The following is a 22,325-nucleotide window of genomic DNA, read 5'->3' as shown; positions in this document are numbered from 1 at the left end:
TATGTGCTCCTATCGGTCACTTTGTCTGTGTCTATATGGGTCCTGGTCCATATGTCCGTCTGTCTGTAATACCAGAGCTGCTACAAGTGCCAGATTGTGGGGGCGTCCCTCAGCTGCTGTTGGAGAGGCTGCTCTCATAAATACCATTATGTCTGCGCCAAAGAGATAGGTAAGAGACCACAGCAAGAGAGGAGGAGAGCAACAAGGGATGAAAAGTGAAGAAAGGCCATGAGAGGGGGAGGAGAAATGAGGAGGGCAATTGGGAACGGGAAATTGAACGTGGGTTGAGAGGGCAATAAGGAGGGGAACAAATTCGGTAGGCAGAAAAAAAGAGAGAAAAATGAAAGGACAGGGAAGAAAGATAGGGGAGGGAAAGTGGATGTGGGTAAAATGAGAGAAAATACACCAAGAAGTAACATTATTGAGTGCGAGAGGAGATGTCTGAGAGTGCTGGGGAAGAGGGAGGGAGTTTTGAATAAAGGGGATGATAAGAGGAAAGTGGGACCCTGGAGTGTGCAAGGGGGAGACAGGGAGGAGATAGAGGGAGGAGGGAGCGTATGTGTGCATTATTGACCACAACCCCTGTGGCTCCATTCATCCATCTTGCCGTCTAGGGACCGAATGTGCATGTATGTGTGAGCCTTCCTGCCTGAATGCATCCCCACATATGTCTTGCAACAATATGGCCTATGTACGATCCCTCAATGTTTTGTGCATGTGTGTGTGTGTGTGTGTGTGTGTGTGTGTTTGCCCCTGGTTATTCTTGCCTATGTAAGTGTGTGTCTGTGTGTCAGCACATGTGTTGTATGGTTTCCCCTTACGTTACCTCATGCCAAGGAGGTACAGTGTGAGGATTAGAAGGCCTGCCACGTCTGCCGAGCCAGCACAGGGAGCAGAGCGAGGCCCCTTTTAATCCTGCTGAGTGCACCAGCCATATCTGACTGCCTGCCTGCGTCGCAACTCATCCACTCAGTCTCTCTCTTTCCTCTGTTGCTCGCTCTGGCTCTTCCTCTCTCTCTCTCTCTCTCGCCCTTTCTTGCACAGGTTTCATTGTAATTCAACCCCTGTGTCATTTGTTTGTTGTTTTGTGGGGGGGTGTTGTGTATGTGCGTATCCTCCTCATTCTATGTGTTTTTATTATTGTCTATCTGCAGCGTTTAAGCATATTCTCTGTTTTCTTTTGCGTTCTCTCTCCTCACCAATAGGCTGCACATTCCACGAGGACGACTTCTCCATCAAATGTCCAAAACACGAGGTAAGAAAATAAAAACTCATAACTTGTACACAAATTCATATTGGTCCTTCGTGTGATCCATAATTAAGGTTTTAACATCTTTTTTTACATCCAACAATGTTCAAATACATCTTTTTCTAGTCTCCGCCATATTTTACTATTTTTAAACATCTTTTAAATTAGATTCTCTATGTGTTCTTATTTTATCAATTTTTTATATATATATGCCACTAAGTGGCCTGCTGCTGAACTAAATCAATCTATCTATCTATCTATCTATCTATCTATCTATCTATCTATCTATCTATCTGTCTGTCATCAAACCCTGAGAAAACCTCAGTTTCATTCAAGTAGGCGGGACATGTCATTGTTGTCACATTGTGTCACATCAGCTTTGTCTGTTGCTTGGCAGATTTTCACTTCACTGATATAACTTCTTAGACAAAATAAAATAAACTTCCACTGTTTGTGTCAGTCACTCATAATCAATAACGATTACTCATTGCCGTTTGCTGTGTTATACCAATAAAACTTTATCTCATCCTTGAAGATACATTTGCACCTGAGTCACATCAGGTGGATTTCCATCAGCAATAGTGTTGAAGACAATAACTCCCATGATCCCACGCTGCCTCACGTCATCAAACTAGGTCCCTTGAGAGACCCCTAGTGGCTGAGGTCACATATTACATGTAAAAATTAAACACAAAAACAAAGGAGGGTTGAATGAAACAGAGGTGGTCTGTCTGCATCTGGAAGAATGACCTATTAGATATTAGTGTTTCACACATGTCATATCCAGAAATTGTTCCGATAACAACACTCATAACCTCCCTGCTTTAAAAACCACTGTGCGATTCATATGTTTCCCATCCCTCGCTACACCCCAAACAAGATATCCTCTTTTTGTCCTTTCCACTCCTCGTCACTCTTCCTGCACTGAAGAGAAAACAATTGAATTCACACGTTTCTGTCACAGGCAGCAGCATAATGGCTGGATAGATGATACAGAACAGAAAACACAATCATCAGCTCCAGTAAAACACAGAAGGAATCACATAAGAAAAACCTGATGGTTCAGGGCGATGTTCACTCTTGTGTCAGTATAACACACGCAGGCCTGGATCTCATCTCGGACATCATGTGTCACTGAATCAATATGTACTCAATGACCTTGGCAAGTTAAACCACTATCGGTGTGAACACATAGTTTTGTGCCCTTTGTGTGTTATTGTCACTCAACACCCACCGTCATGACTGTAAACCACTGCAATCACAGAGGGCCACCTCTGCTGTCAGCTCACCTGCAAGACAGACGCCATCTGCTGGTGGCGTATTTTCACTGCAGCAAGGAGGGGAAGGTCAAATGCAGAGGAGGGTGGGTGAAGGGGTGGGAGGAGGGGGAGAGAGGCTGACATTCAGCAGGGAGCAGCGGTGCATTGAGGCAGCAGCCTCCCTCCCTCCCTCCCTCCCTTCTCCGCATCTCTCCCCCTCCCTCTCTCCTGTTCTCCTCTGTGCAGACTGACAGGGATGAAAAGCTGGCTCTTGATCAAAACACCCCACCCACCACTGCTGCCTGATATTCTCCCCACATGCTCCTTCCACCCTCTCTCCCTCTCTCTCCCACTCTCTGCTCCTGCCTCTTGTTATTTTCTCCCTCTCTCCCTGTTCCCCTTATTTTTGCTCCTGCGCTCCCCTGCTGTTCCAGCTCCCTCTGTCTCTCACTCGCATCACCTCTCATCTCCCGTGTGCTTCCTTTTTCCATTTTCATTTTCAGTCGTCCTCCCTTCATCCTTTCCCCTCTCTCTCTCACCTCCTCTTCCTGTCTCTCTTCACCTCAACTCCCACGTCTAAGTAGCAGAAATAGAGTGTGAGAAAAGGAGAGCAAGACGGAAAAAGAGATTGTTGTTAGCGGGCTGAGACAGAGCTGTCATCAGCCGAGGGATCTGAAGGTCTGTGCCTGTGTGTATGTGTGTGTGGGTCTGTGCTGTGCTGTGCCAATTTACGCTGAGCAGCCTAATCAAAGGGAAGAGCAGACGCACACATACACACAAGCACGCAACCACCCCACCCATGGGTGCCCCTCAAAAATTCTCCCTCTGCCTACGTTCACTTGGTTTCAGGGCTGGAGCGCACATATCCATGACATTGCAAACACATGCTGCCTTCAGCTATGGCTTCACACACACACACCTATACAAACTGTGCTTGTCCACACAGGTTCATTAACAGTTTACCTCTACGCTCATACACACATGTGAGTGGGAGAGAGAGGCAGAAGCAGGGAGAAGAAAAACAGTGGTGCAGCAGCTGGGTGGGAACAAAAGACGAATGGGGGCAGTTACATCAGAGAGCGACAGAATAAAAGAGACAGATAGAAAGAGAAAAGAAGGCCGATGAGAGAGACAGGCAGCAAAAATGGAGACACACTCAGTGATGGAGAAGTAGAGAGAGAACAAGTGAGACTGAAGGCGTAAAAAGAGGATGGGTTACTCCAGGGGGGGAAACAGAAAGAGGGGGGACACTTCAAAGAGGGAGATAGAGAGAGAAATAGACAGACTGAAAGAGAAAGAGAGAGATAAAAGACAGAGAGCAAAGCTGCTGGTCTGAGTCCAGGGCATGAGGATGGGTAACTGGCAGTTCAGAGAAAGACAGAGAGGCAACGAGAGATACTCGGGGGCTGCAGAGGAGGATAAGGGGAAAGAAGGCATTCCACCACCACCAGCAGCATCACACCGGCACAATTAGTGGGCGTTCCTGCTGTGTCTCTCAAAGTGGAGCTGGTTCACTGGCCAGATGCATCCATCTCCCCACTCATGCACGCTGCAGCCAGCTCGCTTTCATGTCTGCTCTCTGCAGATCTGAGAAACGCTCATGTTCGGTCTCGCACAAAAGACGCACAGACATACGAGCTGCACATCTGCATGAGGCGCCTCCATCTGCAGTTTACCTGGATGAATATGTGTAGATAGACGTACAGTACATCGAGAAGAACATCAAGGCTGAGGAATCGGAGGGAACTGAGTGATTTGATGAAAAGCTTTACATTGAACTGAAATGTAACATCTAATTGAAACTCATGAAGTCATGCTTTTGTTTTGGAGTGCTCCATATGTGTTTGTGATCTGCATTTACGTCATGGTCTCTTTACCCTTCCTCAACAGGACCTGTAAGATATTCCAGTGTACCATCTCCACCACCAACAAGCAAGCACCACCTATCCAGCCAGGCAAAGGAAAACGATGACTGATGATGGACAGGCTCGTCGGGGCCGGGCGAAAGCAAAAAAAGGTGTCACTGAGGTGAAGCTCGGGGGCAAACAGCTCCACAGAGAGAGGCTGCTCCCTGAACCTGGCCTGGAAATGTGTGTTCTCAACTGAGCCCCTGACTGGAAGGCAGAAGGCAGCGGCACTGTTTAACAGGAGGACAGCCTGCGCTTTAGAGACTGTGTGCCTGTGAGGCCCAGTGCACGGGGGGGCTGTTTGAAATGCAGAGTGAGAGATGTGTGTGTGCGTGTTCTGCCTTTCGATGGCCTGCTATCATATTCAGACACCTGGCCGACACTGATTGGACAGGAGCATCCCTCTGGCCACCTTGTCTGTGGGCCAAGAGGCGTGTGTGTGTGTGTGTGTGTGTGTGTGTGTGTGTGTGTGTGTGTGTGTGTGTGTGTGTGTGTGTGTGTGTGTGTGTGTGTGTGTGATAATCATGAATCTGTCATTCTACGGTCTCATCATCCGTGTGTTTGTGCACATGTGTCTGTGTGAGTGAAGAAGTGCGTCTCATGTTGGAGTACATTGAAAAAAAAGCAGCATCCGACCACCGGGTGTTCCATCTCAACGTTTGTGTTTAAAACAAGAGACAAAACGAAACAAAAAAGGAAGCTGTACATGACGACGTGCTCTACAGGTTCTAAATATTCTGACAATGAAGAGGTAAGAATAAAATGGACGCAGTATTTTAATATAACGCTCTTATCTTCAGAGATGTATTTTGATGTGCATTATGACTATACGACATCATCGCGTCACCCTTGGTAAATGTCAGGCTTTGTGTTCTTCAGAGAATAAAAATAAGAAATATGAAAAAAAAAAAGAAAACCCTGGTAAAGAGTCCATTCAACTGTGTGCACATTCAATATGTACAGGCATCACTTGACAGGTTGCAGATCAGGGCTCCAAGGGTCCAACTGGGGGGTCAGGCCATCTCACTTCATATCTATGTACAGCTCATAAGTATTACTGTTAAACATTTCCATGATGTATAATTATTTCACAGCTCTGCAGAAAGATACACATTCAATTCAGATTTCATGACACACACACACGTTTGTGTATTTCAAATGTAGCTTCTCACTCTGCCATGCTATGTAACAACGCCCAGCACAGGGTGTCAGTTTAAGTACTGGTCATATCAAAAGGAGACATATTTAAGTATTAGAGCATAAAAGAAAGTGCAAAAATGCCACACCAAACTTTCTCTTTTATTATGAAACTCATTATTTAATGGTGTATATAAGTATTTGATGCTGTTTAAATGTAAGATGTGATGTACTAATATAACTGTGTATAGTATTTCCTAGAGATGTTTATTTTCTATAAGATGGAATATGTTATTGCTTATAAAATGTTATTAAAAGAATCCATTGATGAAAAAAAAAACGACCTTTTTTGGGAATGTCACCTCAGTTGGAGCATGCCGTTTTATTGATTTTCATGTCTATTTGTTTGGAATTGATGACACAGCATCACTTTGTTTGAAATGTTTTTTGTAACGCCAATGTTAAATATACCAGCACCTTTCAATGCTGCTACGACTGACGCCTGCTCTTTTTGTCTTTACTGAACGTGCACTGACACTGACACACACGAGACGATTCGGATCGTATTTCTTAAAACTGTGGTGTTGTACAGAGGTAGGCTGGCAATCAGCCTCAAAACTGTATGTGCCGTTTTGAAGCTGCCGCAATGAACAAGTCATGTCCAATTATCGTGAGACTTTAACAATGATATTTGAAAGCTTGTGCTGTGAAATGTATGAACGTGATTAGCATGTTTATCATGAATCAAGCTGGATGGAGTTGCATACGGTCAACTATAAAAAAGTCTGATTTTTGAATTACTCTGTGATATTGGTGAAAATGTCAAACAAACACCCAAAGGGATGAATTTTTCGAGGAAATTTGCTGAATAGTTTTTGCCTAATCCTGCTGACACAAACTAGTAAAAACTTTCACAATCTGAATACCAGAAATCACATAATGTGCGACTATCACACCTAATGTTTTTCATCTTTGCTGACAGATATCTAGTTTGACTAAATAATTGCTTTTTGATATATTGTGACAGAGTGATTTCATTTTCATTATCCCCCCAAAAACTTCAAACTCCCACTAAATTGAAAGCCCATGACCTCCTTGCATAATTTTGAGGTTAATGGAGAGACTTTATCTTCTTTTTTATTGCATCATCTGGTATCGAACTCCATTAACCCGCTGCAGCTGACAACACCAGGACGAAACACTCAAGTCTTCTTTACAAAATGTTTTAATATTTACATCAGAAAAAAGGTTGAACCCAAAGACAAAGGGAGAGATGATAAGATGTCAGTGAACAAAACCTTAAGACGTGGTTGCATTTCATTTCATTCAAACCAAAGTCTGCCAGTCTTTCACATTAGTGACACACTATAAAAACAAACTGGTCCACAGACAAAATAAAACAACACATGCCAAAGTTTTTCTTTTTTACTTTTTACAGTTCTCTAAAAAGTAATAAACAGTGTTTCTCTAGGAGCATGAATTATAATAAATGAAGAACAAGTGTTGCTCTTTATGATGGAGCTACAAATGAAACAGAAAAAACACAGGAAAAGATGCACTGCAGGTCCTCTTTGGAAAAGAACAGTCTCTTATTTTGAAATTGTCTGCATGACATGTAATTTGCTGCGAAAGGTTCTTGTTATAGTTTGAGTTGTCGCTCGACAATGTCAGAATTTGATTCTGCCAAATGTCTTTTGATAACATGGTTGCCTTCGTGGGCAACAGTGCAAAAAGGTCAACTGAGTCAGACGACGTGACGCAAATATCACCTTGATATTGTCTTAATTTTGACACTCGTCCCCGTGGCAACACAGCACAGTAACTGCATTATTTGGATCTAATCAAAAGCTTCCCGGTTTAACAGAATTGAGGGAAGATTATAAGCATTTTTCACTCATCTTCTTCAAAAATACTGCTTAATTAGAGTACTCACAGATTATAAATACATTTTAAAATATGTACACAGCAAAACAAAAAAATGGACCTCTATGAAAATAACCTCATAAAGCCATATTATTACTTAATGAAATCAGCCTCTCGGGGCTAGTGCAGATACAGACAGAGCTTGTAGAGTGGGACCCCTCAGCTCAGCCCCAGTGAAACATGATCAACTTCAGTACTATTTGGACGACCTGCCGAGCGGCTTCCCACTGTACAAGCCCACAGCTGGACCAATCCGAGTTTGGTCCCTTTCCTCCTACGCACAAGAGACACCTCACTCTGCAGCCAATCAGAGCAGCCCGCCACTCCAACCCACTGAGCACTCCTGCCTGTAGAGGGTGCATCTGTGTCGAAAATACTGGGGGTGGGACTATACCGAGCAAATGCAGACCAAAATATCTCTTTCATGCTACTCACTCACTCACTCACTCACTCACTCACTCACTCACACAGACACAAACAGAGACCACTGACACACCATCAACCAGGAGGACGTGACAGCTCCTCTCTGTGGAAAACAGTGGCACTGCAATTCAATTTCTGGTGGGGGGGGGGGGGGTTCAGCTAAGTAAGAGAGGACAATGCTTCTTATATTTTGATAATACTCTGTAGCAACAAGAGTGTGAACACTGTAAGTGCCTTCTGATGTGGGGTTGGGGGGTGGGAGAGGCAGTCCATGAAGAATATCCTGTTAGGTTGATATGGATCGGTATAGTTTAATAAATCTGTTCAGTGGCTGCACGCCAAAGATGCCGGGGACTGTGTGGTTGTGTGTCTGTGGGAGCATGTTTGTTTCTATATACAGTGTCCATGCATGTCTCTCATGCCCCTCCCCTCTCCCTTCTCTCTAGCTGTTGGTGACCGTGGTGCCACTACCCAGCTTGATGATCATTTGCTGGCAGTCGTGCAGGGTCCTCTTGTCTCCCAGCTTCTCCAGGGTGCGGGCTGCGTCTGCCAGCATGCCTACCCTTTGGCCTGGAGCCGACAGAAAGGAGGGAGGGAGGTAGCGGCACGCCAGCATCACGGCCTCCGCCTGTTCCCGCTGGCCAGGTCGCGTCTCGCACTCCTCTGCGCACACACACACAAAAAAGGGAACAATGAACATTGCTGCCGCGCTATTCCGGATGAGCTTTTGGATGTGATCAGCCACCAACAGCCAGATCAGACTTCAACAGCTTATTGTTTAATTACTGATGGGATTTAGTGCAGTGAATAATTGGCCAAAAAAGATGAGGAGCTGATTAGAGCCACTGATTACAACCATTCAGTGTCTCTCAGCGCTCTACAACCTTTATTAATAATGTTGAAAAGAAATCAAGAAAAACTGCATGATTGAGGTTTGTTAATAATCGCTCCATTTTTTGAAAAATGTTCTGCAACCTATCTGAGCTTAGAGAAATAACAGAAAACTAACTAGAAAATGTGTGATTATTGTACAGATCGTGTCACGAGGAGAAAAAAAGGTAGGCAATGCATTGACTTTAGGACCCTCACAAAAATTCAATCTCAAGAATAGCAATTAATATGAAAACAATGCTGCAGAACTGCTTGTGCAGAGTGGATGAAAAACAAAGATCAGCATCTCTACACACCTGTCTTGGCTCCAGGGGTTGCTCTGCGTCGCAGCGAGCGATCCAGGAGCTGATGTGTGCGGGTGGGACTGGCCCCCGCCATCAGCCTGGCTGTAGCTTCATGGAGAAACAACTGGAGAGAGATGGAGGGGAGGGAGAGAGATGAGAGAAGCGGAGGCGGAGGAAGAGGAGGAGGAGGGATGGGAGCGAGTGATGATGACTCACACAGAATGTTCAGCTCTACCTCAGAGAGACTTTGAAGCCTTGTGAACAACGCTGCTAAACACTTGCCTCAGGGGTGTGTGTGTGTGTGTGTGTTTCAACACCTCACAGCTAATTTCCACAGAGGATTGTAGCATGGACTGCCTGCAAATATGTGCACAGGATGTTTTTGAATGTCTATAAACTGAGTGCATCTCAGCGTTGCATTTTGTGTTCTTCATGCTATTGTCACGTCAGGTATGTGCAGCATGTACGGATTCGCTTGATGCTGCTATGTCGATCTTCTACAAGCGGTTTTAAGAGCATTTACAAAAGGCACAGACTAATGAGTTATAGTTTAAAGAGTCTGACAATACAAACACAAGATCACAAGAGCTGCGTTGGTGTGTTGATCTTGGTTTAATAATTCCCTTAGTGTGTGTCAATCAAAGATTATTTGTGTTGTTAGACCAAAAGTGCATGAGCCTAACTTATATAATGTAAATCTATAAAGTGGTGACTAATCCTATCATACGTACTCGTCGCATTGCAGGTCTGAAGGTGTGTGCCAGCTTGCGTAGGGAACTGAGATCTTGCTGAAAGCCCTGGAGCTCTGGTGGAGAGGCCTGGTGGAGCCCCGCTGGGCCACTGGCGCCCACCGACCCTGACCCCGTGGGACTGGCTCCTTGTTGCTGCAGACGCCATACGTTGGTCCTCATCACCAACAGCAGATCACACAAAAGCAGCTGGATGACCTAGAGGGAGATGAACAAGATTATGACCGAGACATAAAGGACATCAATACCACCACTGCAAATGTTAAAGGACTGATGAGCTGGAGACTGAAATGTAAGAAATATGTAGTTAGGTCTCGAATGTCAAGTGACCAAAGACACTTCCAAATGCAGACTGGAGGAGGCAAGAATCGAACCACTCACCTTCTGGTTAGTCAGTCCACACATATGAGTGATAAGAAATATTCATTTGAACCATTTCAGAGCTCAACGTCAGGGTGGAAGAAATTTCACTGTGTGCGTTCTGCTGTTTGTGGCCCAGCTCTGTGTTGCATAGCAGGTACATTGCACTCTACTGAGACACACATGCAATGCAACTACAATGCACTACAGCTCTGTCCGTAGACATACACACACTGTGAGCTGCCTATCCACCAGCATTACCATCTGCTAAACGCCAGAGGGAAGGACACCGTGGTATCACAGAGTGGGAGTTGCTGTCGGGGAGCTGCTGTCTGTGGCTTTGTATTGTGAAAAGAGTGTGTGTGTACTTAAGAGACAGTGTGTGGGCAATTTCCTGTGTTTACAATTTTATACACACAGATGTGTGGGCACATCTGTCACTGTGTGCTAGTGTGTATTTTTTTTAATTTTTTTAATGTGGATGCTGTCGCCTTTGCAAAATTCCACTCACAGGAATAATAAACATCAACAGGATGTATTGGATTTATGTGTACAAATCTGGAAGTGGTTGTGCCTCTGTGCGTGTGTGCGTGTGCGTGTGTTCGTGTACCTTGTCTAAACTGGAGCTGTGGCAGTGTGGTCCTAGGTTCAGGCTGTCTCGGAGCAGGGCGCTGGCCTTGTCGCTGTAGCTCAGACTCAGTTGGCAGTTTTCTGGCTTGGACAGCAGAGCTCGCACTGCCCTGAATGTGTTCAGACACGCTTTGGGCAGAAGACTCCTGACAGAGTGGGGGGGAGACAGAGGACACAGGTTAAAGCAGTGGAAGTGTGGTATTGGCAGATGAGGGTTATGCAACATATACTCTTCTTTGACCGGTTGTGGAATTTTTAGTGTGTCTATGTCCAACTTACTCTGCATTTTGCAAACTGCGCGGCAGGTGCTCAACAGTGGGATACAGTCTCTCTGCCGCAGCATCATCTCCTTGGAGCCAGTTGATGATAACCACAGCAACAGAAGACCACCACTTGGAGTGTGGGTCGCAGCCTGGTTTTTGGAACAAATCAGTCAAAAGGTGAGACACCAGCAGCAGACAAATCTCCCACTGTCCATTTTCACATTTAACATGCATGAGTACACACACACACAAACACACACACACACACACACACACACACACACACACACACACACACACACACACACCTGCTTTCTATATCTTGCCCTCTGAATCAATCCATTTCTTCCCTACAGCATAGTCGTACAGGAAGTAACCAATTTGATAACTTCCTCTTAAGGGAAGACTTCTCCGTTTAAATTGGGCGACACACACACAGACACTTGTGTGTGAGCAACCTGCTCTGCCAACAAACGTCTCCTATTAAATCCCTGCACAACCTCCCTCTCCCTCTCTGTCCTCAAGGTGATCACCGATTTGACAGCACTGAAGATAGATGAAGCAATCTAGCGGATGCCTCCCCTTCACCAAGCTCCCTTTCACTCAGATCAGTGATCAGTGAGGACAAAGGCAAGTGGTGGGCGGGTGGAAGCCAGCCCTGCAGAAATCAAGCTACTCGATCTCAGTAGTGTAAAAGTTAACTTCTTCCCGTGGCCTGTTACTTTGCCAGCGCATTAAGGTAATGGAACACTCAGGCAGGTGAGGAAAAGAGAAGCAAATGCAACACTTCGAGAAGATGATAGGTAGTAATGAAGTCAGGAGCGCAAAGCTAGAATTGAATGTGATGATGTACTCGAGCAACTGAAGTGGTTTCAGTCAGCAAGTGTTCAATTGCCAAGTTTTAGGAGCTGATTTTCTGCAAGGATTCAACAACAGAGGCCATACTGTTGACAATGACATTAGAATATCACAACAGATCAAAGTTTTCTATAATATCCTCACAGCGGTGGGTTTTTAAACACTAATACATAAAGCAGACACATAATTGTATTCTTAACAGAAATGACAAGGGCCACAGTGACCTACCAGTCACAGTAGCCATGTTGGAGCTGATTGCAAAGGACTGGGATGTGGCGCCAGCAGCATCTGATGCACTAATCAACAGCTGGAGGTACTCCAGGGCATCGGCGTACTCCCTGAGGATGAACACACACTGAATGGTTATTTTGCTGCCTCATCATCAACATGTAATGACAATTTCAAAAACGTACTCTATCTTCCATAGTGTGTCACGCTATACTTATTCTTAATGTTGTTCTCCTTGATTGTGTCTATTCAAACCTAAATTATGTCCAATAGTAAATCAACCATGATGGTTTAAAAATCGAAGTAGTGTGAAAAACAGCTATCTGGAGGTGTGTTCGGTTTTCTCACCCCTCGCCCTGGCTGGGACTCGTCTCTCCATGAGGCTGGGCCACACAGTACAGAGCCTTCTCCAAGAGGTGCTCTCTGAATGCCTGAGTCACCTGGGCCAGAGGATCCACTGCAATAGTACCAGCAAACCGTGTTATTATGGGATAGACATATTAGATAGGCTTCAGGTGACAGATTTCCAGAGGTTTCAAAGTCACTTTGACATTACAAGAATAAAGTTGCACATTAAGTGTGTCAATTTTGCACACAGACCTGTATTGCCAGCCTGGCTGTAGATGCTTTCTTTGGGAGTACTGCGAATAGCCCAGTCCCCATCCACAAAGAAGCGGTGACCTAGTGGGTGACAGAGCCACTGCATGGCTGGAGGCACGCTGCCACTGGAGGACAGGCACGCCTGGCGGGCGCTGCTCAGGAAAGCACGCTATGACAAACAAAAGGTTGAGTTAACTTCTGCATTCTTATTTCCTCAATCAGAGGAGTGTGAACAAAATCATACAGCTTATTCATTAGAAATAATGATTTGGTTAAGTGTAGTTTCACTCATTTTAAGTTGCCAAATCCCAGTTAAGTTAAAAACAATTTAACTAAATGTTAACTCTGAACTGCTTGCTGTTTAAGGGTGTTTAAAGACCAGGGGGACTTACAGAGGTGAAATGCAGGATCCTGGGCAGACTGGCTTTGACCCGTAGAGCTGCAGAGACATAGACCTCAGCCAGAGTGGCTACAGGCAGACAGGAGCCAGAACACTCTGCCAGGTTCACTGCACTCAAAGCCATGTGCACTGCTGACAGGTGGCTGCCATTCAATTTACCTGTGTGCATGGACAGATTTGAAAAATGTACAGTTATAGAGAACAACACTGATGCAATAATGATAAAAGAGCTAAAGTGGTCAGGTGATATTCACTGAAGCCAAAGGATTTTGAAACCTTAGTCTAAACCTTTTGTTGGCACCGAGAAAACATAAGCTTAACCTCGCAGGAAAAAAGGGGGAAGAGTTTCTATGAATTCCCTGAGATTTTTTCACTTCAACATGCCACCAAACTGTGTTCACTCTACCACAATGGCTTAATCCACAAAAACAGTTGTTTTTTCCCACCAACCAACCTGTCATATGAAGCTGGTGCAGGCGGTGGTAAACCAGGGCGGCGTCACGGCTGCTTTTGCAAGCATCCTCCTGCAGGGGGCGGTCAGAACGCAGGCCTCCAGCTCTAGCAGCAAGCCATCGGCCCACCCAGACCCGCTGGAGGCAGAATCTTAGCAGAGACCACAATGCAGCACAGGCCAGGTCCAACTGGGAGATGGGTAAGGGGCGACCTAGAGCCTTTAGACATGTCCACAGGTTCTGACTAGCCTGAGCAAAGTCGCCCTGGGGAAGGTAAAAGAAACAAAGTCAACAAGGTTGAACACAATTTTATGGACATGGGTCCTACTTTTTGAATGAAATGAAAATGAAATGTTTCTTATTTATCAACAGAAAAAATACATACTCTAGCAAGGTCCAAGTCAGCCTGCTTGCGGTGCCTCCAGAACAAAACAGAGGATCCAGAGTGGGGTCTGGTTATAGGTTCTCCATACACCAGCAGACGGATCAGAACCCCAGACACCAGAATACCATTCAGCAGCCACACAAGTATAGTTGGAAGCATCCAGTCCATCCAGCCCCATGAGTCCGCTATGGAGGACATAGTAAAAATCGTATTATATGTAACAGTGTCCTATTTTATAAAACATTAAATGAAATTGTAGGCCTACGCTCCCGTCATTTATTCATCCGTACCTGCGATATTCACACCCAGAACGCTCCTGCCTGCGTGATGGGCTGTGGTGGCTGAAGTGCTTCCAGCTGAGCTGCTGCCGGATGAACACAGCAAAGCAGCCAGAGGGTTGAGAGAGAGGAAAAGAAAGGTGAAGGTGCAGAGCGCCATGCGGGAACGATCCAACATTCCGCCAGCACTGCTGCCTGTGGTCGATGTGTCCAGTGCACCCACATTTGGCTGGTACATAGAAGAGAAACAAATGTGTGTTTAAAAACAAATACTGATATTAAGAGCCTCTGTTTAGGCAGCACCATCAATGTGACAGAAGTATAGACTGTGACTACTTCAGTTTACAGAGCCTTTTTTAACTCGCTTCATTTTAACTCTATATGTATGTACAGAGCTACCACACAATTAAAACGCATCAGCTTATGGCATTAAGGTGCTGAGATAACAACAAACCCAACCCCTCATCTAATAAGAAAAACCTCTGCTGACGGCAGTTTAGCAGATTCACTGAGAGCGGCATACCGTGGTCTCTTCCCCCATCGGGCTGTCGGGCTCTGAATCACTGCCACAGTGTGAGAAGGATGTCGGAGAGCCCACGTCAGAAGCTGGTGGGGTTGGCAGCTCGTTCTTCACATCAGCCTGTCCATCTACCTCCATGGCAACCAGGTCTTTGAGGGACTCTGAAGGAGGAGAAAAGGAAAGATGAGAAGGGCATTTACTGGGGGTCAATCAGTGGTATAAAAGCTAAGACATCTTCAGCCTTAACTCCCACTTACTTAGAGGGGATAGAAGACTATTTTCACATCGGTCATTTCAGGAGAACGGTAGCTATCAATAGACCTCATCACAAAAAGGTCAACCGAATGACTTACTCTGAATGAATTCAAACGAACTGTTGGCAAACTGTTAAGAAATAAAGAAGAGAGAAAGACTTGAAGCACGTACTGTTTTTCTGGGCAACCATTTTAAGAGCCATGTTCTCCTGCTTGAGTTTCTGGTTATTCTGCTGCAGGTAACGGATGTAGTCGATGGCTTTCTTCAGCACTGCAGACTTGTTGAGCTTAGAGGAGAAGAAAAAAACAAGATCGACTGACTCCCAATGCTAAACATGACGTCATGACAGAGTTACACAGAATACAGATACAAGAAAACGTCAGCAATACCCTGATACGACCCAGTTTAACTAGTATCGGTACAGTGTTTTAATAAAGTGTTTTTACTACGAGTTGCATCAATCCTCTGTTTCCACTATAGCATAATTATCAACAAGATGAGAGGCATGGCTGCTTATACAAGACCTATTGTTTGTTGACAAGGCAGACGCAAGGTGAAAAATATGGCATTATGTTGATTACAAATGCGACAGTCAAGGCCCATCTGTAAATATGTTTTAGAACTAGGTGCAGAATGGAGCCAACATGTAAGACTTGAGACGGGACAGTGAGTGTGACGGATAAGAAATAAAAGCCAAACCATTAAATAAGTCAATCGTGTGTAAATGAACTTTTTTAAACATCAGAGATTGATGAGGAATTTAAGGGCGATAATATCTGTTCAATGTGACTCAGTCTTTGTAGCTAACTTAGCAAAATGGCAAACAAATAACAAAATATGATGATAAATGTGATTCTTACCTTGGCCTCAGTACCAGCCACCAGATCTTTGAGCTCCACAATTTTGTCATTGATGGAGGAGCGGTAGCGCTTCTCGATGGCGTTGTGAGCAGTGCGCTTCTCCCCCTTGTGGGGCAGGCCAAGCGGCTTACCGCTGATGGCAATGCGGTTGATTGGGAGCTTGTCAGCATCCACCATGACTGGCACGGTGGTCAGGATAGTGCCACTGCCCATAAAAGCCTGATGGGAGGAGAAAAGAGGAGAGAGGAGATAAGGAGTTGGAAAACTGACTGGAAACCTTTTTGTCATCGCAATCAACTTTATTTATTAATCACATTCTTAATATAACATGGCATTTAAGATAAAAATATTTAACAGCATCCGAACGCTTTGTTTCTTATCGTACTCCCTAATAATGGCATTGATAAAAAAGGAACATTTTTGAGGTTTGCTGTGGATGTAACTTAAACAACATGTTTAAGGCAATGTCAATACCTTAAACAAGGTGAACTGCATGGTGTTTGCATTGAGTTAACATTAAACACAAGGTCCCTACTTGTATTGAAGTGCTTGTTACTGGGGTGGTGGTGGCCAGGGACGTGGGGGAGGCCATAGTGGTGACTATGCAGGGGTCATGTTTCAGGGTGGTCAGCAGCAGAGATTCTGCCTTGATGAACTGGGGCTGCAACAACACCTGAGAAACACACAGTTAACACACATAACATACAAACAAAAGGCAACGCTGCATTTATTTTGTTTGTGCCTGTTCAGTGAAGCTCAGTCCCACAACAATCACGCTCACTTACCGGTACTTGCTGCACGTGTTGTGTGATGGTTTGTGTGGGCTGGCTTGTTGTGGTGGCCAGCAGAGGACTGGTCGTGGTCAGACCCTGGAGCTGATTCTGGATGGCCACTGGCTGAACGCTTGGAGGTGAGGATGATAAAGTGGTGGTGGGTTGGCTGATGCTGATGGGGCTGGCAGCTGGAAAATAGTTTTGCAACAGATTCTTTCAGCCTTAATTAAAGCACAGATAAAAAATATCCACAGAAACAATTTACGTCATTACGTGGGGTTTTTTGGCAACTACACAATAGCAATTCTTTTATAAAACAAACAACAAACATTCTACAGCTCAGGAAGTAATTGCTTAATTTATTTTACCTAATCTTAGGGGGTCAGAATTACAGTTTGTTGTTTGAAGAATTACGCAAATTAAAAACCTCTGTTGTAATTTTATAATTGCACAATGATTACACACAATTATTGGTTATTGCTGCAACTCCAAAAGTAAGAGGCTCTTTTGCTACACTTCACACTGATTAAGCCTTTGTCTATGGATTTGTAGGCCAATGGGTGAACTGCAATCTCGTTGGATATTAGTGAGAGCAACATTCAGTGTGTAGCCTTATCTTTCTTATCAGCTCCGACTGGGCTGGTGATTGCAATGACCTCTCGGTGTCTGGGTTGGGGAATTTTCCCAAGTAATAAAAATGTATTACATAAAAAAAAAAAGGGTTTTCTTCCATTAAAACAAACAGCAACAATCAGGTGTCAAGAGTTTGCTGTGTACATGTCTGCTGCCTATCTCTTACCTTTTCAACTATATTCAAACAAAGATATTAAAAAATATAGTGCAGACGTGTACATCTGCAATGGGAGTTGCCCATAAAAAGCATTTTCATGAGCTCACCCACTCATACTGCTGAGCAAAGTCTATTAGATTAGGACTTAGACATGCGATCAGCTGAGTTAAATAACCTTGTGTCTTAGCTTGGGAAAGGTAATACACATGAAGAGACACTTCGCTGGGCACTAGAGCTTAATTTGTGGGAGAAGCTGGACACGCACGAAAACACAAATCTGCTTTAAACTACATTGGCCCTGGTGCTGTTATCCATTTAAAAGTTAATGATTGATTTTAGCTGAAGTTGGACACAAAAGACAGCTGTCCAAAAATAAAACCTGTTAACATTTAGCAGATGCATGGACAGAATAAGTCCTCAATTTACACTGCAAATCAGAGAGTGTTCCATATATACATTTTTGTTTTTAATATCTAGCATTTCCCTCTAATTTTAAACAGATGCTGTTCTACATTCTTACATTGTTTAGTCAGTATGAAGGTTGGAAAAAAATTATGTTTGAATCCTTCCCTTTGGAAATGTTCAGAAGATAAATGAAAAGATAATAATGAAAGGGCAACAGGAACACGACTGTAGGAGGACAACCCAACGACAAAGCTCAATGCCACAGCATAACAAAGGTAAAGCAACAATGACCCATGTTAAAATATCACAAGACATTTTATAGCTGTTAATTAAGTTCATTTACCTGAGGAGATATTAAGATTTTCCTTTTTCTAACCAATCTTACAGACAAAAACAGAAGCAGTTATAGACACTAGTATATGCCTTTGCCAATAATGAAAGCTTACATGTGTAGCCGTTGGGGCTGCTGAAGTTAGTCCGGGCTTGTTGAGACTGAGCCTGGGCCTGATGTTGTGTCTGTGGCTGAATGGGAGTCTGGGGTGCAGGTGAGGTGAAGAGAGCCTGGGGCGTGGAGCTGAACACTGGGCTCGTTCCAGGTGAGCCATGAGGTGAAGCAGCCTGGGCTGGAGCAGTAGAGCTGAGAATGGGTTGTGGCTGCGACACCTGAGGTTGTCTGAGGGCCTGAGCCTGCTGCGGGGCCGGCGGCTGTTGCCTTGGTATGGAGATGGGCACCTGGGCCAAGGGGGACTGCTGGAAAGTGGGGGGCTGGAAGGCCTTGTCTGGGGTGGTGGAGCTACGGGTGATTGGTGGGCCCAGAAGTGCATCCAGGTGGGGGTTGCTGCTTAGGATGGAAGAGGAAGATGGAGGTGTGGTGGTGGTGGTGGTGGTTGGAGGGGCAGCTGGTGTGATGGACTGGGTCAATCCAGGAAGCTCTTGAGAGGGTGGGGGCCCTGTGTATGGTGGGTTATCAAAGAGTCCTCCAAACTCCATGTCCTGGTTGTTGATGAGCTGTAGCATATCTAAAAATGAAGACAAAATAGAACCACCATCACTTTTATTCAAAGAAGAAATAAGAAATAATTTTGGTGCCCATACACATTAGAAATCAACAAAGCCTCCAGGTTGTTATCAAATGCAGTTCTGAAAGACAACTTTATAAGAACTAGTTTTCAGTTTGTCTCACTGATTCCTGAAAACAACCATCAGTATTCTTTAATGTCTTTTCTATATTGTTTGTCCAATAACAAACAGGAATTCCAATATGTAACTGCATTCTTATCTGCACTGCTAGGTACCTATGCATCAACCCTCAATAAAAGTGTTTATGAAACCACAGATCAGACAAAGCTCGCAAAAGTAAATAAAACATAGTAATCAGCAAATAATTAAAAAAACTACATCATGTAGAAAGTACAATAAAGCAGTGATGGAACACACAAAGTACCAGCTACACATAAACTGTTTGTTTAATGTTCGTCAACCCGTGAGCTCTCAGGGCTGTGAATGGTATTCTTGCAGCTGTGGGCCTGAGTACTACAAGAATGAGAAGGCAGCTGTGACAAAGATATTGAAGAGTGATGAAACCAACTTAATTATGAACTATAGCCACTATTGACTCATGGGTTACCATTGGGGCTGGACGATACAGATGATTTTATCAGGATCAAATTTTCCTATCGATTATTATCACAATTAACATCACATAAATGTTTGTTTTAAGTTTACGGGCTGATTTTTGCTCCTGAGCTAATGGTGTGGTTTTAAATCTTCTTTAAGAGTAGACCATGACAAACAGCAAAATATGATATAAACCTGAGATAGATCAATTATGTTACACCTCCTCACTGCGATCGCACAATATCAAACGTATAGTGAACCTTTGTAATATTGCTACTGGTGAAATGTATATTGTGATAAGCATTTATATCTATTATTGCACAGGCCTAGTTCTTATAAGCACAATGAGCAGAAATGTGTGTGCTAAAGTAAAAACTGATATGAGAATTACAAGGCTCAAAATAAAAGTGGTTGCACTGAGCTCATTGGTTTATAGAGGGTACTTTTATTCTGGCTCTGGAAAGAAGCCAACGACACTAATAAAGTCTCACATTTTGACCTGATTAAAGTCATCAGGGCTTCACAGCAATAAATAAAAACAGAATCCCTAACACTCTTCCCGCTGAGTGTTGTGTCTGCAGCAGCAGCAGCCTGGATTTGTAAGCCAGTGTTTTGGTATGAGGTGATCGCTCTTGACCAATCACAGCCCGCCTCGGAGACTTGCTATGCCGATCAGCCCAAGACAGGAAAGAGCCTGTGTGCAGCTTCACACGAGGTTACCATCGAGCAGCATCACCGAGGGTTACTGGCGGTCAAACGCAGGAGGATGGGGAGGATGTGCGCCGCGTCCCCCGGCTGTTTACTCAGCTTATCACCGGCACACGCTGACTGTTGTTTTAACAGCATATTGGCCGATTACAGGGAAATGTCCCGAAAACAGAAAATATAACACAACGGATGCGGGATTAATTTAACACGCATTTTAATCTTTCTAAAAAGGACGTGTGAGAAAGGATAAGTAAATATGCGCAAGGCTTTGGTGAAAACAGTGTATTGATTCCAGGGACAATACAGCAGCATGCAATTTAAAAAAACAATATGATTTTATAGTTTTAAGGGCTAAATGAATCCATCACATGAGAGCGGTCGGTGAACTGAGGCTAGCTGAACTCAACAGAGAGGAATGAACGGCAGTAACCTCTGTATGTGGAGCAGCCTGGGGGCGGGGCACACTAGCCACTATTTAGCACCACATTATTTTCACTTCCATTAGTCTGAGCTGTTAAAACCAAAATCAAATTAAACCCACTGTGATGAACCTGTTGTTCTTAATGCACAGTAAAACAACTTAGTGTATGTCTGGTCTGGTAAGACCGCCGACATCACCCGTAGAACACCAGCTAGCTCTGTGTTTAATGTTAGCTAGTGTGGCTAATTGATAATATCCCTCGCACGCTACGAGCTAAAAGCTGTGTTTTGGTCAATGCTGTTAACTGTGAAAAGTGAAAATGGAAGCTGGAGAACACGAGAGATAAGTCAGAGTGATGAATGGAGCAGCCGGGCAGTGACAGGCTGGGGTTAGCAGGTGTTAAACCCCGGCGGGGCTAGCTCACAGCCGCTGTTACGTTAACTTACAATCGATGTCGCTCAGCAGGGCCGTGTCGATTTCGCTGGGATCGTTGAGCGTCAGCGTTGGATCCAGGTTATCCAGCGAGGGATCGTCAAAGGACCGACTGTCCATCTTCACTATAGTGTCCGTCTTCCCAGTGTGGACTGTGACCGGCTGTCGAATCGCTCAGATGAGGGCAGGTAAAGAAAAAGGTAAACGCGTCTTTCCCTACATTAGCCAAAGAGCCAGGACCCGAGCGGAGCTGAAGCACGATGCGTCCACTAGCTCCTCAGGCTGAGCGCCATGATCGCGCAGAGAAACTTGTCAAACCGAGTAAAACACTGAGGCTCATTCAGCGGTCACTCACTAACGTGGGTGCCGAGCTACACCCGCCCAGCCGGCCCATGATTGACAGGCGCGTCGGCCAATCGGCGCAGTCGAAGTGGGTTTCCCACGTCCCCTGTGTTGACTGTGTGACTGAAGAGGAGACAACATGTGGAGCATGCGATCATAATAATGGATGACAGTGCACAAAAAGACAATATCAATGTAATGAACACACTGATGTGATGGATCAATTGCGCCTGAATGGATCTATTTGAAAAGCAGCATGTCATTTATTTAAACACAGAGTACAGATATTATATGCTACACAATGCAAATGCAGCCCCCTACCACCCGATTCCCCATCGACCATATTCTTCAGGGAACTGTGTTTTTATTGAGGAAAAGCAGCGTGCATGTGTTTATCGTGGGCTTGTCCCCCGGTAGCCAATCAGAAACGAGCGGGCGTGGGCAACCGGAGTGTCAAGTTTGTTTGACGCGGAGCCGTGGCACCTCCTGTAGAACCAGAGAAACCGACCAATGGGAAGCCCGGGAACCGAGTGGGGTGATCTGACGTCACAACACTGAGTCTAGCGATTACATCATGTGTTTCTCTCTCTGTTGAAATGAAGTGGCAGCAACAGGGAGGTGATGTGGAAGGATGCAGGTGGGCAAAAATAATAATAAAAAAACCAGGAGGTACATTTTCCATATTTACCCAATAAATACCTGCCTCTGAAAATAAAAACAACCAACAACCCTGTCATTGCTGTTTATACATTTCATTTATCTTTAGCACTGTCAGTCTGACTCCTGTAAACAACACACTTAAATAACTAATAATACAAAACAACAAACTTTTCAGATCAGCATCAGTTGAATATAGTGTGAACGTGCTGCCGCTTTAACACAAAGTGGGAGACCCACAAAGGCTCGATGGGGAAGTAGGTCAGTGA

General features: G+C 44.6%; 2 protein-coding genes across 3 annotated transcripts in view; one reads left to right on the top strand and one right to left on the bottom strand.

The window, feature by feature from the left end:
- LOC109643957 (retinoic acid-induced protein 1) overlaps window positions 1–4,541 on the top strand; it is a 50,433-nt gene extending 45,892 nt beyond the window's left edge. Inside the window, exons 3-5 of one of the 2 annotated variants that reach the window (XM_069524547.1) lie at window positions 76–169; window positions 1,206–1,255; window positions 4,399–4,541. In XM_069524547.1, the coding sequence (XP_069380648.1) occupies window positions 76–169; window positions 1,206–1,255; window positions 4,399–4,407 (153 nt within the window). In that variant the 3' untranslated portion in view covers window positions 4,408–4,541. Of the gene's footprint in view, window positions 1–75; window positions 170–1,205; window positions 1,268–4,398 lie in introns of those variants that run through there. The other variant, XM_069524546.1, reaches the window with a different exon arrangement.
- A 2,218-nt stretch (window positions 4,542–6,759) lies between these two features.
- On the bottom strand, window positions 6,760–21,759 carry srebf1 (sterol regulatory element binding transcription factor 1). Its single transcript, XM_069524548.1, has 19 exons — window positions 21,072–21,759; window positions 18,326–18,898; window positions 16,697–16,872; window positions 16,447–16,584; window positions 15,912–16,130; window positions 15,223–15,337; window positions 14,800–14,957; window positions 14,289–14,505; window positions 13,999–14,183; window positions 13,616–13,877; window positions 13,154–13,320; window positions 12,762–12,930; window positions 12,510–12,618; window positions 12,162–12,271; window positions 11,092–11,224; window positions 10,793–10,958; window positions 9,805–10,020; window positions 9,086–9,197; window positions 6,760–8,561 (listed from the first exon to the last, which is right to left on the bottom strand). Exons 1-19 carry the CDS (start codon window positions 21,175–21,177, stop codon window positions 8,341–8,343), a joined length of 3,552 nt encoding a protein of 1,183 aa, XP_069380649.1. The 5' UTR covers window positions 21,178–21,759; the 3' UTR covers window positions 6,760–8,340.
- Between the last annotated feature and the right edge of the window lie 566 nt (window positions 21,760–22,325).

The sequence above is a fragment of the Paralichthys olivaceus genome, chromosome 5 (genome assembly GCF_024713975.1).
Source record: "Paralichthys olivaceus isolate ysfri-2021 chromosome 5, ASM2471397v2, whole genome shotgun sequence".
NCBI lineage: Eukaryota > Metazoa > Chordata > Actinopteri > Pleuronectiformes > Paralichthyidae > Paralichthys > Paralichthys olivaceus.
The sequence above is the reverse complement of the archived record's forward strand: the minus strand, read 5'-3'. Positions and strand labels throughout refer to the sequence as shown.

Coding starts and splice junctions, on each gene's coding strand:
- srebf1 (XM_069524548.1), bottom strand. CDS start 21,177: ATGGACAGTCGGTCCTTTGACGATCCCTCGCTGGATAACCTGGATCCA. Junction 16,131..16,446: donor TAACAAGCACTTCAATACAA/GTAGGGACCTTG, acceptor TCCTCCCATCAG/GCTTTTATGGGCAGTGGCAC. Junction 15,338..15,911: donor TGGCTGGTACTGAGGCCAAG/GTAAGAATCACA, acceptor TTCTCCTCTAAG/CTCAACAAGTCTGCAGTGCT.